This window comes from Narcine bancroftii, chromosome 4 (assembly GCF_036971445.1).
Source record: "Narcine bancroftii isolate sNarBan1 chromosome 4, sNarBan1.hap1, whole genome shotgun sequence".
Lineage (NCBI taxonomy): Eukaryota > Metazoa > Chordata > Chondrichthyes > Torpediniformes > Narcinidae > Narcine > Narcine bancroftii.
Window position 1 is genome coordinate 317294226 of NC_091472.1, and position 21257 is coordinate 317315482.

A 21257-nucleotide genomic window follows, 5' to 3' on the forward strand; every position below is an offset into this window, starting at 1 on the left:
CATAGGGATAGATGGGGAGGGGTTGGACTAACAGACACTGGAGAAGTGGAGGTCGATGCCGTCCAGTTGGAGGGGCCCAGTCGGAAGACGAGGTCCTTTTCCTTCAATTTGTGGGTGGTCTCAGTCTGGCAGTGCATGAGACCACAGACAGACATGACGGCAAGGGAATGGGATGGGAAATTGAATAGGTGGCCACTTAGAGATCCAGACTAGAGCTCAACGAAGCGATCTCCCAATCTCAATCCCAATAGAGGAGACCACAACAGGAGTACCGGATGCAGAAGATGATGACCCCTGCAGGTTGCTTCACTTGGAAGGACTGGGGTTTCTAGCTAGGTTGGGAAGAACCCCTGTGCTTCACAGTGAGTGCAAGCCAGTGGGAGTGTCCCTGTGCATCAGCCCACCCCTGAATGCATCGCCACCGACTGGAGCTGATCCGAGTGGGAATGTGTGTTTCCCCTGATCCAGGAGCGACGTTTTCTCTGACACATCCTGATCCCCGTCCCAGTGCAACACTGGCATTTCAGGAAGAAGGTGGACTCCACCCCATGATTCACTCTCTCCACCCTGCCCTGGGCACGATTAACCCTCTCCTCCCCACCCTGGGCTCGATTAACCCTCTCCTCCCCATCTTGAGTACGATTCACCCTCTTCTCCCCACCATGGACTCGATTAACCCTCTCCTCCCCACCCTGGGTATGATTCACCCTCTCCACCCCACAATTAACCTTCTCCACCCCACATTTGCTTCAATTGCTAACTGAACCAGTTTTCCTGGCATGCCGCGGGGATGATAATCCAGGCCAGCATTGAACCCATCCAAACAATATATGCTGTCTGATACGACCCAGCCACCTTACTGTGGAACCATATCGACTCCTTCTCAGTCACATACCATTCTCATCCCACTCATTCGCTGTTAAATCCATTAACCCTTTCTGCCGCATCCCAGTCTAATACTGCACTCTTTGTGTCAAATCCTATTAACCCTTTGTTTGCTACACCCAATTTAAATTTAATTTTAAAAAAATTTAGTCATACAGCTCAGTTACAGGCCCTTCTGGCCCTCGAGCCCATGCTTCCCAATTACACCTAATTAACGTACAAACTCTGGTATGTTTCAAAGGGTGGGAGGAAACCGGAGCCCCTGGAGGAAACCCACACAGAAACGAGGAGAAGGTGCAAACTCCTCACAGACAGCGCAGGATTCGAACAGTTTGTTTGCATCCTTCTTGTTTACATTTCTCTCGTTTGTATACGGATCTTTTCCCAAGTCCCATTTTCTGTATAACTGATAAGTAGAAATTCTGCCTGGCCTGCAGGAAAGAGAATCTCAGGGTTGTATGTGATATCGTGTGTGTACTCCGACAATAAATCTGACCTTTGACTTTGAACTTCAGATGGCACAGGTTAAAATCAAATTCTCTCTTTCAGATCCAGTCGATAGGACCCCCGAACCAGCGGCTCTGACAAACTCGGCCACAGAGCTCCTTAAACAGGGTGCAGGTGAGTCTGGCCCACCCACCCCACAGTGGGTTTTGGAGTGAGACAGTAATTGGCCCTTCCTTCTTGTTACTCCCCAGCTCTGAGAGTTTGACTATGCATCTCTCGGGTGTGGAACGTGCTACACCATCACCACCACCGGAATATGATGAGCTGCCTCACCTCCAATTCCCTGTCGTCCACTAACCAACCGCACCTGAAACTGTGTCACACAGTGTGGAGACAGGTCCTTCAGCCCAACCTGCCCACACTGACCAACATGTCCCACTTGCCTGCGTTTGGTCCATATTCCTCCAAACCCATCCTATCTCCACATTTCTTAAATGTTGCAATAGTACCTGCCTCAACAACCTCCATCGACAGCCTGTTCAACACACCCATCTCCCTCTCTGTAAAAAAGTTACCCCTCAGGTTCCTGTTAAATCTCTCTCCCCCCCCCCCCCCACCCCCTACCTTAAACCCATGTCCCCTGGTCACCAATTCCCTTACTCCAGGTAAAACACTCTCCGTGTCCCCCCAATCTATTCCTCTCGTGATCTTGTCCCCCTCTGTGAGATCTCCCCTCATCCCCTGCCCTCCAAGAAATAAAGGCCCATTCGGCTCCACCTCTCCCTGTAGCTAGGGCCCCCGACTCCTGGCAACGTCCTTGTAAACTTTCTCCAGCTTCCTTGTAGTGTGAACATTGCAGGACTGAGCCAATGGGAACTTCTGAATATGGTTTTGTGGACCTTTTAATAATTTAGACAGAGAACGTAGAACACTACAGCACAGTACAGGCCCTTGATGTTGTGCCAACCCATCTATTCCTTAAAAAAGTACTAAACCCTCCCTATCCCATGACCCTCTATTTTCCTTCCATCCATGTGTCTGTCTAAGGATCTCTTAAATCCCCCTGTTTCAACCTCCACCAGCTCTTGGCCTGTACTCAATGGAATCTCCTAAATTCTAACATATACAGTCAACATATGATAACCCTTTAATTCCCGCAATCATCCTTGTAAACCTCCTCTGAACCCTCTCCAACGTCAACACATCCTTTCATAAACGAGGAGCCCAAAACTGCTCACAAGCTCCACGTGGTCTCCCCAGGGCCTTATAAACCTCACATCATATCCCTGCTCTTCTATTCGATTCTCCCTTGAAATGAATGCCAGCATCGTATTTGCCCTCCCATGTACACCACCTCTCCCGCGTTCACTCCACCCCACCCCTGTACACTCCACCCCTCCCATGTACACTCCACCCCTCCCGTGTTCACTCCACCCCTCCCGTGTTCACTCCACCCCTCCCCTGTACACTCCACCCCTCCTGTGTTCACTCCACCCCTGCCCTGTACACTCCACCCCTCCCATGTACACTTCACCTCTCCCGTGTTCACTCCACCCCACCCCTGTACACTCCACCCCTCCCATGTACACTCCACCTCTCCCCTGTACACTCCACCCCTCCCCTGTACACTCCACCTCTCCCGTGTTCACTCCACCCCTCCCTTGTACACTCCACCCCTCCCGTGTTCACTCCACCCCTCCCCTGTACATTCCACTCCTCCCCTGTACATTCCACCCCTCCGTGTACACTGCCCCCCTCCTTACACACATCCCTGTGTTTCCTCAGCATGCAATGTGCTCTTTGTAAACTCGGTGGACATGGAGTCTCTCACTGGTCCACAAGCCATCGCCAAGGCAATCTCGGGGACACTGGGCACGCAGCCACAATCCATGGCCACCGCTGTCCACTTCAAAGTATCCGCACAGGGGATAACCCTGACCGACAATCAGAGAAAGTGAGTAGTGTCTCTCTGGCTGTGTCTCTGTGACGATGGACAAGGGTGATGTTGCAGTGCGGGGTGGGGTGTTACAGCGGGTCACAGAGTGCGGGGCGGGGTGTTACAGCGGGTCACAGAGTGCGGGGCGGGGTGTTACAGCGGGTCACAGAGTGCGGGGCGGGGTGTTACAGCGGGTCACAGAGTGCGGGGTGGGGTGTTACAGCGGGTCACAGAGTGCGGGTGGGGTGTTACAGCGGGTCACAGAGTGCGGGGTGGGGTGTTACAGCGGGTCACAGAGTGCGGGGTGGGGTGTTACAGCGGGTCACAGAGTGCGGGGCGGGATGTTACAGCGGGTCACAGAGTGCGGGGCGGGGTGTTACAGCGGGTCACAGAGTGCGGGGCGGGGTGTTACAGCGGGTCACAGAGTGCGGGGCGGGGTGTTACAGCGGGTCACAGAGTGCGGGGCGGGGTGTTACAGCGGGTCACAGAGTGCGGGGTGGGGTGTTACAGCGGGTCACAGAGTGCGGGGCGGGGTGTTACAGCGGGTCACAGAGTGCGGGGCGGGGTGTTACAGCGGGTCACAGAGTGCGGGGCGGGGTGTTACAGCGGGTCACAGAGTGCGGGGAGGGGTGTTACAGCGGGTCACAGAGTGCGGGGCGGGATGTTACAGCGGGTCACAGAGTGCGGGGTGGGATGTTACAGTGAGAGTCACAGAGTGCGGGGCGGGGTGTTACAGCGGGTCACAGAGTGCGGGGCGGGGTGTTACAGCGGGTCACAGAGTGCGGGGAGGGGTGTTACAGCGGGTCACAGAGTGCGGGGCGGGATGTTACAGCGGGTCACAGAGTGCGGGGCGGGATGTTACAGCGGGTCACAGAGTGCGGGGCGGGGTGTTACAGCGGGTCACAGAGTGCGGGGCGGGATGTTACAGCGGGTCACAGAGTGCGGGGAGGGGTGTTACAGCGGGTCACAGAGTGCGGGGCGGGGTGTTACAGCGGGTCACAGAGTGCGGGGCGGGGTGTTACAGCGGGTCACAGAGTGCGGGGCGGGGTGTTACAGCGGGTCACAGAGTGCGGGGCGGGGTGTTACAGCGGGTCACAGAGTGCGGGGAGGGGTGTTACAGCGGGTCACAGAGTGCGGGGCGGGGTGTTACAGCGGGTCACAGAGTGCGGGGCGGGGTGTTACAGCGGGTCACAGAGTGCGGGGCGGGGTGTTACAGCGGGTCACAGAGTGCGGGGCGGGGTGTTACAGCGGGTCACAGAGTGCGGGGCGGGGTGTTACAGTGAGAGTCACAGAGTGCGGGGCGGGGTGTTACAGCGGGTCACAGAGTGCGGGGCGGGGTGTTACAGCGGGTCACAGAGTGCGGGGCGGGGTGTTACAGCGGGTCACAGAGTGCGGGGCGGGGTGTTACAGCGGGTCACAGAGTGCGTGGCGGGGTGTTACAGTGAGAGTCACAGAGTGCGGGGCGGGGTGTTACAGCGGGTCACAGAGTGCGGGGCGGGGTGTTACAGCGGGTCACAGAGTGCGGGGCGGGGTGTTACAGCGGGTCACAGAGTGCGGGGCGGGGTGTTACAGCGGGTCACAGAGTGCGTGGCGGGGTGTTACATTAGCCTATTTCATACTTTCCAGTGGTCCCAGAAATAATTATTCTTAAAAGGTTTTTAGTGTGTGGATGGAAAATCTGTAAGGCCAGTGTCAGTTTTGTCGAATACAATTAACATAAGTTATAGATTTCTTCAGTGTAATTTTTTTATATCCGTTATACATTACACACCTCAGAAATTGAATAGATGGAAATCGAATATATCAGAACAGTGATTTAGTTGTGAAGAAAATATTGGAACTTTTATCTGTTCTACGTGGTCTGGTTCACAGGTTAAACCATTTTGGGTTTCCATTAGTCAGATTTTATGACAAATTACAGGTGTTGTTCTTCTGTTAGATCCTGAATTCTTGCTGATGGGAAAATCTGAGAATGTAACTCCTAAACGATCTTGATCAGATTTTCAATTGAAATTTGTTAAATTAGTTTTGGTGATAGCAAGGAAACGTATCGGTGTTACCTGGAAATCAGACCCTTCATTCACATTAGGAAGACGCCAAATGGAGATTCAAAGCTGTATCCCTTTAGAAAAAAATTATATATAATTTGAGGGGTAAATATTCAGTAGTTTTACAGATCTAGAGCCCATACACTCGAACAGTGGGATTAAAATTATAAATAATTTCTCTGAGTCCTCCAGTCCGGTGACGTCTTCCCTGAAAATGAGTCAGGACTTTATTGGAAAAATGTTTTATTTTCGTGATCTTTGAGCATCCTCTGAAGCATCCAAATCAATGTATAACGAGGTTATTGTGATGTGTTGGGCGCGAGTGAGTGAACAGACTGGAGACACAGGCTGGGAACTCGGAGGTCGCAGCAGGAAGGTTTACTTAAACTCCTTGCACTTGCTTGTAAGCTGCGCAGCCAGATGACACGAACGCTCTGCCACTTGCAACACGTTTGTCGTGGAAGATTAGTGAATCGCCTCATTATTATATATAGTTTAGAGGGTTAGTCGGGTTACAGTTAGGGTAGTAATGAGGGGACGGGATTAGTGGGGGGGTTACATGGGTTCATTTTCATAAATCAACATGTAAATACATGTTCTATATTAGTGATTTATGCTTTTATTAAGGGCCATAATGGTCATCTATGTGTTGATTTAAAAAACCCACTGGCGTCAGGTGACGTCATCTCATGCCGGGGAGAAACGGCCTTGACCCCTAGTACAATCTGCAGTATCTGTAGATGCCGGCATTACAATCACACAAGGAAAGAACAGGCAACTGCATTCTGGGATGGAAATGACGCAGGTTCTTGCGTGAGTTCAGAAACGTGAAGGAAGAAAAGATTTAAAATTTTTCTGTGGTAAAATCAGAGTTGGGGAGAGAGAGGGAAAAGAGCAATAAATAGCAATAGCAGACAATTTTTAAACAGCGTGGGAGATTTGGTAGGACTATACAGTACAATTTATAAAGAGCATGGGAAAAGCAATTGCAAACCTGACTTCCCATAATGCCATGCAGCAGAGAAATACCTCCAAGAGAGCTCTGTTCATGCAGCTGTGCATACATCCCTTACTCTGCTGCTCAGCATTCTGGGAGGGCACGTCCACCATCACTTTTTCCCACAAAATATAAACTGCAAAATAGTGCGACCAAATATCTGTATAAATTGTGTACAATCAACATTTCCACGCAGTATAAATTGTATGCGATAACCCTACCAAGTTTCCCACGCAGTATAAATTGAACGCGATAACCCTACCAAGTTTCCCACACAGTATAAATTGAACGCGATAACCCTACCAAGTTTCCCACGCAGTATAAATTGAACGCGATAACCCTACCAAGTTTCCCACGCAGTATAAATTGAACGCGATAACCCTACCAAGTTTCCCACGCAGTATAAATTGAACGCGATAACCCTACCAAGTTTCCCACGCAGTATAATTTGAACGCGATAACCCTACCAAGTTTCCCACGCAGTATAAATTGAACGCGATAACCCTACCAAGTTTCCCACGCAGTATAAATTGAACGCGATAACCCTACCAAGTTTCCCACGCAGTATAAATTGAACGCGATAACCCTACCAAGTTTCCCACGCAGTATAAATTGAACGTGATAACCCTACCAAGTTTCCCACGCAGTATAAATTGAACGCGATAACCCTACCAAGTTTCCCACGCAGTATAAATTGAACGCGATAACCCTACCAAGTTTCCCACGCAGTATAAATTGAACGCGATAACCCTACCAAGTTTCCCACGCAGTATAAATTGAACGCGATAACCCTACCAAGTTTCCCACGCAGTATAAATTGAACGCGATAACCCTACCAAGTTTCCCACGCAGTATAAATTGAACGCGATAACCCTACCAAGTTTCCCACGCAGTATAAATTGAACGCGATAACCCTACCAAGTTTCCCACGCAGTATAATTTGAACGCGATAACCCTACCAAGTTTCCCACGCAGTATAAATTGAACGCGATAACCCTACCAAGTTTCCCACGCAGTATAAATTGAACGCGATAACCCTACCAAGTTTCCCACGCAGTATAAATTGAACGCGATAACCCTACCAAGTTTCCCACGCAGTATAAATTGAACGCGATAACCCTACCAAGTTTCCCACGCAGTATAAATTGAACGCGATAACCCTACCAAGTTTCCCACGCAGTATAAATTGAACGCGATAACCCTACCAAGTTTCCCACGCAGTATAAATTGAACGCGATAACCCTACCAAGTTTCCCACGCAGTATAAATTGAACGCGATAACCCTACCAAGTTTCCCACACAGTATAAATTGAACGCGATAACCCTACCAAGTTTCCCACGCAGTATAAATTGAACCCGATAACCCTACCAAGTTTCCCACGCAGTATAAATTGAACGCGATAGAGCTACCAACATTCCCAGATTGTATAAACTGTATGTGATAGCCCTACCAACTTTACCATGCTGAATAAATTATACACAATAGCACGACCAACATTCCCACGCTTTATGAATTGTATACGATAGCACAACCAACTTTCCCACATGGTATCAACTGTATGCGAAAGATCTACCAATTTTCCAACGCTGTAAAATTGTACGTAACAGAGCTACCAACTTTTCAACGCTGTTTAAATTATATGTGATTGTGCTATCAACATTCACACACTGTATATATTGTACCTATTGCGTACAATTTATACTGTGTTGGAAAATTGATATGGCTATTGCTTGGTATTGCAATAGTTGGTATTGCATACAATTTATAAATTTTATGCGATGGAGCTACCAACTTTTCCACACTTTTAAATTTTACTTGATCGTTCTACGAACTTTACAACGCTCCATAAATTGTACGCAATACAGTTACCAACACTTCCACACTGCATAAATTGTACGTTTTCGAGCTACCAACTTCACAGTGCAGTATAAATTGTATGTAACAGATACCAACTTGTCAAAGCTGTATAAATTGTACATTATAGAGCTTCCAACTTTCCGACACTGTTTGAATTGTATGCTATAGTTCAAACCACTTTCCCACATTGAGTAAATTGTACGCGATGGGCTACCAACCTTCCTACGCTGCGTAAATTGTACGCAGTTAGCGCTACAATCTGTCCTATGCAATGTAAATATTGTCTGCTATTGCTCTTTATTGCTAGATCTTTCTGACGGTCCCTTATAGAGGTTTATCTAGGTCAGCAGAACAACGGGCTGAAGGACACACTGTGCTGTGCATAAAGCTTAATTATGTTATAACCGGGCCTCATAAATTTTGTTTGAATATAAGATCATTATACATTGATCAGGATTTAGTGCAGGTCGACCATCGTTCGATGTGTCCTGACGACACTGTAGAATGTAGAACAATCCTAACCCTGGACATGGCTCCTTCCCAGGGTGAATGCATTCAGTTTCCCTGTTAATAATGGTCAAATGAGAACACCAAAAAGGCCATTACTATCTCATTTCTCTGAATGGCCGATTTAGTGGGATACAAGTGTAAAAGGGCTAGTCGTTTACAGAGTGTGGGGTGCGGTGTTACAATAAGTCAAAGAGTGGGGGGGTGTGAGAGGTCACTCCTGTGGGAGAGAGAAGAGGGGTCATGGGTGAGAAAGGAGAGGGGTCGCTGCCGCTGGGGAGGGAGGAGAGGGGTCGCTGCCGCTGGGGAGGGAGGAGAGAGGAGAGGTGTCCCTGACGTGGGGGAGGGAGGAGAGGGGTCGCTGCCGCTGGGGAGGGAGGAGAGAGGAGAGGTGTCCCTGACGTGGGGGAGGGAGGAGAGGGGTCAATTCCGCAGGGGAGAGCGGTCAGGGATCACTGCTGTGGCGGAGAGTGGAGAGGGGTCACTGTCATGGGGGAGAGAGGAGAGGGGTCTCTGACGTGGGGGAGAGAGGTTAGGGGTCGCTGCCGTGGGGGAGAAAGGAGAGGAGTCACTGCTGGGGGCAGACGGATCAGCTGCCGAGGGTTGCGGGGGTGAATGCAATTGTTGGTGGTCGGGTGACTGATAGCTGGAGGTGGGATGGGGAGACTAGTTTGCTAGATGTGTCACTTACCGCATCATCATGGGGGAAGAATCCCCCTGAAGTCGCCAGGTTGACAATTTACTTGAGTCCATCCCCCCTCAGCTTAAAAGATGTCAGAGACCCCAATAATCACACCTGGGTCCCAGGAGGGCCACCTGGGTGCTGCAGCTTAACTGCACCCACTGTACCACCCCACCCTGTGCTCAGTGACTCATTAGGAGTTTACAAACTGGAAACCATGTTTCCTATCTGTGAAGCAGGCGCCTGCAGCCCCTTGCACACTGGGTTCTCAATTGTCCAATCGAGGGGAGGGGTCTGAAGGGCTATGGACTAGGAGTAGGTCAGTACGACCAGGCAGAATAATAGTTCAACCCCGACTAGGAGGGCCAAATGGCCTGTTCTGTACTGTGCCATCCTCTTGTTCTTCTTTCCCCTATCCCCGCCTGTGTGCCCAATCACAGCCCCTCTCTCCTGCCAAGAGAACCGAAGTGTGTCGGGTCCAGGTAATGGCCATCTGCTCTCCCACATCCAGGCTGTGGAGCTGTTCCCTGGTGCTTTCTGTGAGAATGAAGGTGATTCAATGTGTTCTGTTCCAGGCTCTTCTTCCGACGTCACTATCCCGTCAGCACAATCACCTTCTGTGATGTGGATCCACAGGAGAGGAGGTATGAGCGCTGTTACCCGTCTCCCCACGGCTCTGGAGAACGGGGTTGGGGGGAGTGCTCTCACGGCACTCAAGGGTGCTGGGGAAGGAAGGAGGGCACAGTGGTGGTGTGGATGCAGTTATGTACAATCTGTACAGTGTGTGTGTGTCTGCATGAGTGTGGGTCTTTGGCGAGTAATGGTCCATGTGGGGTGTGGCTGGGTGTGTGAGTTTGTTGTGTCATGTGGTGTGTGATTGTGTGGTGAGTGAATGTGTGCTCGCATGTGTCATCAGTGAACAGAGGCTGAGGAAATAATACACGAACAGGTCAGATTAGCAAGATCTTCTCCTAGTGACCTAGAGTGGGGAATGGAAACGGCAGCTCAGGCAGTAGATGCTCCGATTTCAGGGGGCTGTACAAGTGTCCCTGATGACTACACCTGCAAGAGGTGCATCACAGCTGCAACTCCTGGGAGACTGAGTTAGGGAGCTGGATGATCTCAGGGTCATTCAGGAAGCAGAGATAGAGAGGAGCTTCAGGGAGACAGTCACCCCCAAAGGTCAGGAGGCATGTAGCTGGGTGACTGTTGGGAGAGGGAAGACGATTAGGCAGCCATTGCAGAGCACCCCTGTGGCCGTTCCCATCAACAATAAGTATACTGTTTTGGATACTGTTCGGAGAGGAGATCGGCCAGTGACAAGTCTCTGGTGCAGAGGCTGCCCCCCGGCTCAAAAGGGAAGGGGGCAAAGAGGAGAGCGATGTTGATTGGGTCTCTTTGGTTAGACGAGTGGATTGGAGGTTTTGTTAATGAGATTGAGGCTCCCGGACGGTATGTTGTTTCCCAGGTGCTGGGGCAGGTGCATCTCTGATTGAGTTCATAGAATTCTAGAGGGGGGGGAGCAGCCGGGTGTCGTGATCGACGAGGGGATTTATGGCAGAGACAGGAGTGGGGATGAGGTCCTGAAGAGGGACTATAGGGAGTTAGGATGGAAGTTAAAAAGTAGGTCTTCAGGGGTGGTGATTTCAGGATTGCTGCCTGTGTCATGCGCCAGAGAGGGTAGGAACAGGAAGTTGTGGCAGATGAATGCGTGGCTGAAGAGTTGGGGGAGAGGTTCAGATTTGTGGATCATTGGGGTCTCTTCTGGGGAAGGTCCAACCTGTACGAAAAGGACGGGCTGGACCTGAAGTGATGGGTAGGCTCATGAGAGCTGTTGGGGAGGGGTTAAACTAGTTTGGCAGGGGAACAGGGACAAGAATATGAGGGCAGTGAATAGGGCAGCAGATACACTGTGTAGTGGGATTGTGAAAGGATCGGCAGTGAACAGGGCAGCACTGTGGCAGCACTTAGGGTTCTGTACTGAAATGACCACATTGTTGAAGATCTGGTACTGTAGCTGAAAGTTGGCAGGTATGAGGTTATGGGCAGCAGAGTTGTGGCTGGGAACGAAATATCTAGGATACCCACTAGTCACCAAGCAGCACCGAGCTACAGGGCTTGGTGCTGCCAGTGTGTGTGTGTGTGTGTGTCCTCACTGTGTGATCTGTGCAGCGACTATCTCTGGGTTTTGGTCATCGGGGACAGGACCTCTGCCCAGAACCAGTACTGAGCTTCAGGGCATGAGTGACTGTTGATTTCTCTCTCCTGCAGGTGGACAAAAGCGGACGGAAGCTCCTCCAAGTAAGTGGACCACTCTCAGCCCGGGCCTGTACTGTTCCGTGAAATCCAGTGTCCGCTCTTCCCCACATCTCCTTCAGGAGTTTCCCCCAAAGTCCAACCCCCACAGCCTACACTGTCATTCTTGTTACAAGATCCTGACAGCAGGCAGTTCACTTTGACAGTGTTGTTGGTTGAGTGAGTTTGTGGACCGTCAACTATCAGATCCCTCTGGGGCTACCCCTCCGTCTACTGAATCCACAGTAACTGACGGAGTTAGAGTGTGAGGCAGTTCTGGATGCCTTTTGTGGTGACGATGAGGAGGTTTTGGAGATGTGCAGGAGATGCTCACTGGGAAGATGCTCACCAGGATGTTGAGAATAGAATGAGTCCAGGAGTTGGGATGTTTTGGTGAGGTTGTATAAGACATTGGAGAGGCCAAATTTGGAGAATTTTTGTGTTCGGGAAAGGTATCAATAAGATAGAATGAGTGCAGAGAAAATTTACTAGGATGTTGCCTGGATTTCAGGGACTGAGTTACAGGGAAAGATTAAACAGGTTAGGACTTTATTCCCTGGAGAAGAATGAGGGGAGATTTGATCGAGGTATTTAAAATTATGAGGAGGAGAGACAGAGTAAATTAACATAGAAAAATACAGTGCAGTATATGCCATTCAGCCCTCGATGTTGTGATGACCCATTAATCATATAACCATACAACAATTACAGCAGGAAACAGGCCATCACAGCCCTTCTTGTCCGTGCCGAAACATTTATACTCTCCTAGTTCCACTGACCTGCATTCTGTCCAGAACCCTCCATACACTTTCCATCCATATACTTCTCCACATTTTTCTTACAGATAATATTTTAGCTGCCTCAACCCCCTCCACCGGGAGCTCGTTCCACACAGACCCCGCTCTCTGAGTAAAGAAGCTTCCCCTTGTGTTGCCCCTAAACTTTTGCCCCTAACTCTTAGCTCATGTCCTCTAGTTTGAATCTCCCCCTCTTCAATGGGAAAAATCTATCCACATCTACTCTATCAATCCCCCTCAACATTTTAAAGACCTCTATCAAATCCCCCTCAACCTTCTATGCTCCAAGGAGTAAAGCCCTGACTTGTTTAACCTTTCTCTATAACTTAGATGCTGAAACCCAGGGATCATCTGGTGAATCTTCTCCAAACTCTCTATTTTGACAATACAAAAATAGGGGAAGTTGTGGATAGTGGGGATGGTTTTCGTTGACTACAGAAGGATTGGAACTGTTTAGAAGGGTGGGCTGAAAGGTGGCCGATGGAGTTTAATATCAATAAGTATGAAGTTCTTCATTTTGGGAAAAATAATCAAAACAAGACATATGCTGTGAAAGGGAAGGGGGGGCATTGAGGAATGTAGAGGAACAGAGAGATCTTGGGATAACAGTTCATCGTTCTTTGAAAGTGGATTCCCATGTACATAGGGTGGTGAAGAAGGCTTTTGGTACGCTGATTGATTTATAATCAAAGTATAGAATATAGGATCTGGGAGGTGATGTTGAGACTGTTCAAGGTGTTGGTGAGGCCACATTTGGAATATTTTGTGCAGTTCTGGCCCCCAAATAAGGTAGAGAGGGTGCAGAGAAGGTTTACAAAAATGTGCCTGGATTGCAGTAACTAGAATACAGAGAAAGACTGAGTAAACTGGGTCTTTATTCATTGGAGCATAGAAGGTTGAGGGGGGATTTGATCGAGGTATTTAAAATCATGAAGGGGTAGATGGAGTAGATGTGAATAGGCTCTTCCCTTTGAGGGTAGGAGAGATGGGAATGGGGGTCATAAGTTAAAAGTTAAGGGTAACATAAGAAATAGCTTCTCAATCAGAGTGGTTGCAGAAAGGTCAATTTGGTAATTTAAGTGAAGGTTGGATGAGTGCATGGATGTGAGGTGATTGGAGGTTTATGGGCCGGGAGCAGGTAGGTGGGACTAGTGGAGTTCACTTAAATTGGTGCGGACTAGAGGGGCAGAGGTGGCCTGTTTCCGTACTGTAATTGTTATAAGGTTATATTTTGTTCACACCCTTCCGATAAATTGGTGACCGGAACAGGATACAATATTCCAAATTTGGCCTCACCAATGCCTTGTACGATTTTAACATGACCTCCCAACTCTTTGACTCTAGGCTCTGATTTATAAAGACAAGAATTCCAAAGGTCTTCTTCCCTACCCCATCCCCTTGAGATTCCACCTTCAGGGAACCGTGCACCATTATTCCTAGATCTCTCTGTTCAATTGTATTCTTTAACGCCTGACCAAAATGTAGCACCTCACACTTGTCAGCATTAAACTCCATTTGCCTACTCTTCTAACTGGCCCAAACCTCTCTGCAAGATTTGAAAACCATTCTCTCTATCCTCAATCCCACCTGTCTTAGTATCATCTGCATATGTACTAATCCAATTTACCACCCCATCATCTAGATCATTAATGTATATTATAAACAACAAAGCACCCAGTACCATCCTTGAGGCCCACTCCTAACCATCGGCCTCTAACTCAATGAACAGTTCCCCACCACCACTCTCTGGTATCTCCCATCCAGCCACTGTTGAATCCATTTTACTACTTCCATAACACACCTAATGATTGAACCTTCCTAACTAACCTTCCGTGTGGGACCTTGTCAGAGGCCTTACTGAAGTCCATATAGACAACATCTACCGCCTTACCCTTGTCAATTTTCCTGGAAACTTCTTCAAAAAATTCATTAAAATTTGTCAAACACAGCCTTCCATACACAAATCCATGTTGACTGTTCCTAATCGTACCACATCTATCCAGATAATTATATATCCCATCTCTAAGAACATTTTCCATTAGTTTTCCCACCGCTGACATCAAACTTACAGGCCGATAATTGCTTGGTTTACTCCTTGAATGCTTTTTATACAATGGAACAACGTGCGCAATCTGCCAATCCTCCAACACCATCTCCGTCACTAATGACATTTTAAATATTTCTGTCAGAGCCCCTGCTATTTCTACATTGACTTCCCTCAAAGTCTGAGGGAATATCCTGTCAGGACCCGGAGACTTGTCCACCTTTATATTTCTTAAAAGCTCTGGAACTTCCTCCTCTTCAGTCATCAATTTCCATAACTTCCCCCCTTGTTTCCCTCACCTTACACAATTCCATATCTCTCTCCCTAGTAAACACTGAAGAAAAGGATTAGTTCAACGTCTCCCCCATGTCTTTTGGTCCCACACAGAGTTGACCACTCTGATCCTCTAAGGGCCTGAGCTTATCCCTCACTCTCCTCTGGCTGTTAATAGAACTGTAGAAACCCTTTGGATTTACTTTCACCCTCTTTGCCAAAGCAACCTCGAATTTCTTTTTAGCTTTTCTAATTTCTTTCTTCAGACCCTTTTTACATTCTTTATATTCCGCAAGCCCCTTTTTACATTCTTTATATTCCGCAAGCCCCTCACGATCTCCTTGCTGCCTACATTTACTGTAGGCATCTCTCTTCTTCCAAACCAAGCTTCCAATTTCCCATGAAAGCCATAGTTCCCTCAATCTTTTAACCTTTCCTTTCAACCCAACAGGAACATAAAGATTTTGTATCCTCAAAATTTCACCTTTAAATGACCTCCATTTCTCCAGCACATCCTCCCCAGAAAATAAATCACCCCAATCCACTCCTTTTAAATCCTCTCTCATTCCCTCAAAGTTGGCCTCCCTCCAATCAAAATTCTCGACCCTGGGTCCAGACCTATCCTTCTCCATGACTATTTTGAAATTTATGATCACTGGTCCCGAGGTTCTCCCGAACACACCCATCACCCGACCTATCTCCTTCCCTAACAGGAGATCCAACTCGGCCTCTTCTCTCGTTGGTACTTCTAGGTATTGCTTCAAAAGATTTTCTTGCACACATTTTATAAACCCCAAGCCATCCAGCCCCGTTACCGTCTGGGTCTCCCAGTCTATGTTTGGAAAATTAAACTCACCCTCAATCACCACCCTGTGTTTACTGCACAGATCTGCAAATTTGCTCTTCCAATTCTCTCTTCTATAATACAGTCCTATAAGTGTTACTTTGCTTTTTGCTTTCCTCAATTCCACCCAGATAGCCCCCCCCCCAGATGAGCCCTCTAACCTATCCTGCCAAAGCACCACAATATTTTCTCTGACAAGCAATGCCACACCTCCACCTCTTGCCCCTCCCATTCTATCACCTGAAGCAACAAAATCCAGGGATATTTAATTGCCAATCACACCCATTCTGCAACCACGTCTCACTAATAGCCACAACGTCGTATTTCATGTATCAATCCATGCTTTAAGCTCATCTGCCTTTCTACAATTCTCCTTTCTCTTGGCTTGGCTTCGCGGACGAAGATTTATGGAGGGGGTAAATGTCCACGTCAGCTGCAGGCTCGTTTGTGGCTGACAAGTCCGATGTGGGACAGGCAGACACGGTTGCAGCGGTTGCAGGGGAAAATTGGTTGGTTGGGGTTGGGCATTGGGTTTTTCCTCCTTTGCCTTTTGTCAGTGAGGTGGGCTCTGCGGTCTTCTTCAAAGGAGGTTGCTGCCCGCCGAACTGTGAGGCGCCAAGATGCACGGTTTGAGGCGATATCAGCCCACTGGCGGTGGTCAATGTGGCAGGCACCAAAATAAAATAAAATAAAATAAACACATTTAAGATCCTCTCCACCTCGAACGTTCTGCTTATCTCGAACAGTGTCAACAACCTTAGTCTTATTTTTCTTCTTCTCCCCTACATCTATTCCTACCCTCTGGTCCCCCTCCCCCTTCTTATCTAGTTTATTTGCAGCTGTGCCTCTCTAACAAACCTACCTGCAAAAATCTATGTGCCTCTCCCAAACCATCCTGTCGGAACCGGTCCCACCTTCCCTGGAAAACTGCTCAATTGTCAATAAATCTGAAACCCTCACCCCGCCTGCAGCCACATGTTAATCCTCACAATCTTAATACTCCTAAACTCACCTGTGGATGGCACTGGCAGAAACCCTGAGATTGCTATCCTGGAGGTCCTGTCCTTTAACTTAGCTCCTGGCTCCTTAAACCCACCTTTCAGATCCTCCTCGCTCTTCCTGCCCACCTCATTGGCCCCCACATGGACCACAACATCAGGCTGCTCACCCTCCCTCCTGAGTATTGGGAGAATTTGATTCGAGATATCTCGGACCCTGGCACCAGGGAGGCACAAACCATCTGGGATACTTCATCTCTCCCACAAAGCCTCGTATCGGTGCCCCTAACTATTGAATCCCCCATCATCACTGCCCTCCTCTCTTCCCTCCTTCCTTTCTGAGCCGAGGATTTTCGTCTTGGTGCCAGAGACTTGACCACTGCAGCTTGTTGTTGATGGGGACCGCCTCAGGGTGCCCTGCTCTTTCTCTGCCTCTTCCCCTTTCCTCTACAGTCACCCAGGTACCAGATCCATATACAAACGAGAGAAATGTAAACAAGAGGGGTGCAAACAAACTTTGCAATACAGAAAATACATAACCAGTAATTAATGAAGTGGACAAGTCAAAGTCTTTAAATTGAGTTTGTCGTTGATGGTGGAGGGGGAGCAGCTGTTCCTGAACCTGGTGGGTGCGAGTCTTGTGGCACCGAGACCTCTTTCCTGATGGTAGCACCGAGAACAGAGCGTATGCTGGGTGGGGTGGACCCGCTGCTGCTCTCCGACGGCAGCGATTGGGACCAGGGTTTGAATCCGGTACTGTCTATAAGGAGCTTGTATGTTCTCCATGTGTCTGCATGGGTTTCCTCCATGGGCTCTGGTTTCCTCCCACTATTCAAAACGTACCGGGGATTGTGGGTTAATTGGGCTCATGGGCTGAAATGGCCTGTTACTGAACTGTATGTCTAAATATAAAATGTGTAGAATTCTTATTTCCACTCCTCTAGACACTTCTGCCAGTGGCAGGACATGGTTGGGGGAAGACGAGGTGGGAGGTTGGGAGCATTGAGAGGAGTGGTGGCAAGGAGGGAGTTAGCTGGGATTGGGGCAAAGCCGACTGATTCTTCTCTCTCTCTATCCTGTCAGGCTCTTTGGATTCGTGGCCAGGAAGCAGGGAAGTATCACGGACAACGTCTGCCACCTTTTTGCCGAGATGGATTCCAACCAGCCCGCCAATGCCATCGTGAATTTTGTCTCCAAGGTGATGATTGGGTCACAGAAGAGATGATCTTCTGGTGGAGTGGGGGGGGTGGCGGGGGTGCGAGGGGATTCCCGTGAAAGCGCAAACGCAGCAAAATAATTCTTTGGGCGAGGAAATAGAAGAACTTGGAGATATGTCCGAGAGGGAGAGAGGGGAAGTGATGGATGTGATGGGGGAGCGGGCCATGATTGGACAGTCTGAAGAGGGGCAGAACCCCTAATTCCAGCTGAAGAAAATGGACAAATGGGCAATGGTGTTGGAGTGGCGGGATTAACGGTGTGGATTGACATGGAGGCCTAGGCTGTTTAATTATGATTCTTTAACCGAACGTAAACTGCATGAGATCACCACATTTGCATGCATTACCAACCCCCCCTTATGAACAAGAATCTGTCTTGGCATCAACACCCAGTCCCCACCTCCAGTCCCCTAACCACTGCCCTCCTAAGTGGTGGAGAGACCATGCCACCCTGACCTTCACTGACCTCTGGGTTCGAGGCATGAGAGATGGTAGGAGAGGGAGGGAAGAGGGGCATGCCTGGGACTGGGAGAGGAGGCCAGGCATCTGGTTTCCCCCCCCCAACCTTGCTCTGAGTAGAGGGGCCGTGACTTTACCCAGGTTGCCTGATGTCCCGGACCTTCCTCGCTGTACCCCCTCCCACACTTGCTGGACCCCCTCCCACATACCTCTCAGCCGTCAGCTGTTTTGCCACCCACCCTTCACTGACCCTTTCACACATCTGGTTCTTCAAGGGTCTCACACACTCAGCACCAGTGCTGGTGGGGTTGTGGGTGCTGGGGTGAAAACCCGGAGGTCTGAACTATCTACCCACAGAACGCCGGTACAAATCCTGCCCTGGCCACACAATGGATTGAATCCAATGGAAATCGATGTGTTTAGAAACGATGATTGTGGTGAACCTCTACCGATGTGGACGGTAACTGGTAACCTCCTATCTGGATCTGTCCGTGACTTTCCCTAGCCCTTCACTAACAACTTGACTGGGGCCCTTCTGGCCCCTATTGGCACAAAGCTCCTTGATAGCTGTCCAGGGCCAGCTCTATCTGATCTTCAGCCCCACTCCATGCCTATGTCCCTCTCACCCCACTCTGTGAGGTTCTGCACAGCTGGAAACAGCTGGAGGACTGAGCCCATCCACAACATACACAGCTCACCTCTGACCGGATGTGATGTTGGAATTCAAGGGTGTCCTGGCACCTGTGTCAACCAATGGCAGCTCCAAAGTCCGAACACATCAGCCAATGTCACATCTAAACCCCAACTGTAGCAGCCAATGGTAGCTCTAAACCCCGACAACATCAGCCAAATGCTGCAGATGCTGCCAACCTGAAGTAAATCACTCAGCAGGTTGGGCAGCATTAGTGGAGAGAGAGTCCGAGCTGACACCAGCTCTGATGCAAGGCCACAAGTGTCGGTGTCCTCTCCCAGCAGATGCTGGCAGACAGGCTGAGGGTTTCTGGTATATGTTGTTATGAGGTTAAATCCAGCATTGGTCGAAGACACGGAAATTCACATCCCCTAGAGCCACAGGTCAGAAAATCAAGGACCTTTGTGAAGCTCTTTATTGCAATCGGTCTTCCAGTCTGAGCTATCTCACAAGGCGCAGCCTTCCCCAAACCCTCCTGCCACTCTGGATCAGATGCGAGGTGAGTTCCTGCCTCCAACAAGGGAGTTCCAGACCCCCACCCATGGTTAACTAGAACCTCGCCGCCCCCCACCACCCCCCCGCCTTTAACCCAGTGGTGACCTGCGCCTACCACCCTCTACCCCTCCACCCTATCTGACCCCTCACACCATTCACTTGCTCGTGATCTGGACATTGGTAGTGGATCAGTCTACCCTCTCCACTGACCATGAGAGCTGGAGACCCTCCCCACTGTCGTGCTTGGACATTCAGCAGTAAAATCACCTTCTGGGAACGTGGGACTCCACAAATCAGCCACGGACCCTTCCTGGGATGGGAAAGGAGACCCCAGTTCACCGTTCCCCTCAAGTCATAGCGATGTCAGACAGGACGTTACCATGCATACCTCTGTAATATTACCCACACAGTAGGCATTTCAACTGAATCTCTCTGCCCCCGAAACACTCAATTCAGAGCCAAAGATCCATCAATTACCCCAAACGGCACAGCCGAATAATATCTGGACTAATAGGTTCTGTCGGACTGACCCAAAGCATAACAGAGGTTTCTCTCAACCTTAGCTTGCTATACTGCAGTACCTGCTCACCATGACACCAACTAACACCGAGAGCAACAAATTTACATATATGTTCCGCAGAAATATGTATAAAAATTTGCTTTAAAAATATAGTAATTCTTGGAATGGATTGTAAAGGTGATTTCTTTCTGAAATGTCGAGATGTCTCACAAACAAGGGAGTGATAGAGGTTGCCAACTCCGCTGTGTCCGATACCATGATGTGGTGCTGAGGGAGGTTGGACGACACAGCCCCACTCAGAGTTGAGCAGGTTCCCAGCGGTGCCGGGTACACTGGGGACATCTCTCTGCTGAGGGTCAGAGTGTGTGGCACCCGTCCCCCAGTGAGGGTCAGTGTGTGTGGGACCCCTCCCCCAGTGAGGGAGAGTTGTGTGTGGGACCTGTGCCCCAGTGAAGGTCTGTGTGGGTGGGATCCATCCTCCAGTGAAGGTCAATGAGTATGGGACCTTTCCCCCAGTGAGGGAGAGTGTGTATGGGACCTGTGCCCCAGTGAAGGTCTGTGTGGGTGAGATCCATCCTCCAGTGAAGGTCAGTGAGTGTGGCACCTTTCCCCCAGTGAGGGACAGTGTGTGTGGAACCTGTGCCCCAGTGAAGGTCTGTGTGGGTGGGATCTATCCTCCAGTGAAGGTCAGTGAGTGTGGGACCCATCCCCCAGTGAGGGACACCACCATACCAGTGTATCTAGCATTATTAGCCTGGCTTGGAGCACATACCAGAATAATATAGTTCAAATATATCACAATTTCCTGCTTATCGATTCTGATCAAGAGAAATTTTATGAAATATTTATTGTATTCCTTGTTTCCCTCGCTGTTGTTTATCAAGTTCCTGTATAAACGGTTGTGTATATCAAAAGCACTGCTGAACAGAATTATTTTGTGTAAAGGAGAGATTGATTGCAATAAAGAGGAAATGAAAGAGGGAAACAGGTGACTGATGCCCTGACGTTGTTTGTCATGTTTGTACTTCAGTACTCCTGACCCCGCAGCACTCTCTCCCGACCATTGAGCATTGATGCAGAAGCTAACTGCTGAGTAGCAAAGGCCAGTTCTCCTTTCGGAGGGTAGCATTCCACTGTAAGGGAACGTTGAGGAATCAGCCCAGCAACAAAACTGAAGGGCTACAGAGCCATGGTCCTCGTGACGCTCCTGTATGCCTGTGAATTGTGGACTGTGATTCGAAGGCATGCAAGACAGCTCCACCAT

General features: G+C 49.2%; 1 protein-coding gene across 6 annotated transcripts in view; it reads left to right on the top strand.

Annotated features, from left to right (window-relative positions):
• Positions 1-21047, top strand: part of LOC138762305 (tensin-1-like) — a 126747-nt gene extending 105700 nt beyond the window's left edge. For 5 of the 6 annotated variants that reach the window (XM_069936051.1, XM_069936053.1, XM_069936052.1 and 2 more), the window contains 5 exons: positions 1435-1506; positions 3118-3286; positions 9936-10004; positions 11632-11661; positions 17695-20978. In XM_069936051.1, the coding sequence (XP_069792152.1) occupies positions 1435-1506; positions 3118-3286; positions 9936-10004; positions 11632-11661; positions 17695-17836 (482 nt within the window). In that variant the 3' untranslated portion in view covers positions 17837-20978. Of the gene's footprint in view, positions 1-1434; positions 1507-3117; positions 3287-9935; positions 10005-11631; positions 11662-17694; positions 20979-21023 lie in introns of those variants that run through there. The other variant, XM_069936054.1, reaches the window with a different exon arrangement.
• Positions 21048-21257: the final 210 nt, after the last annotated feature.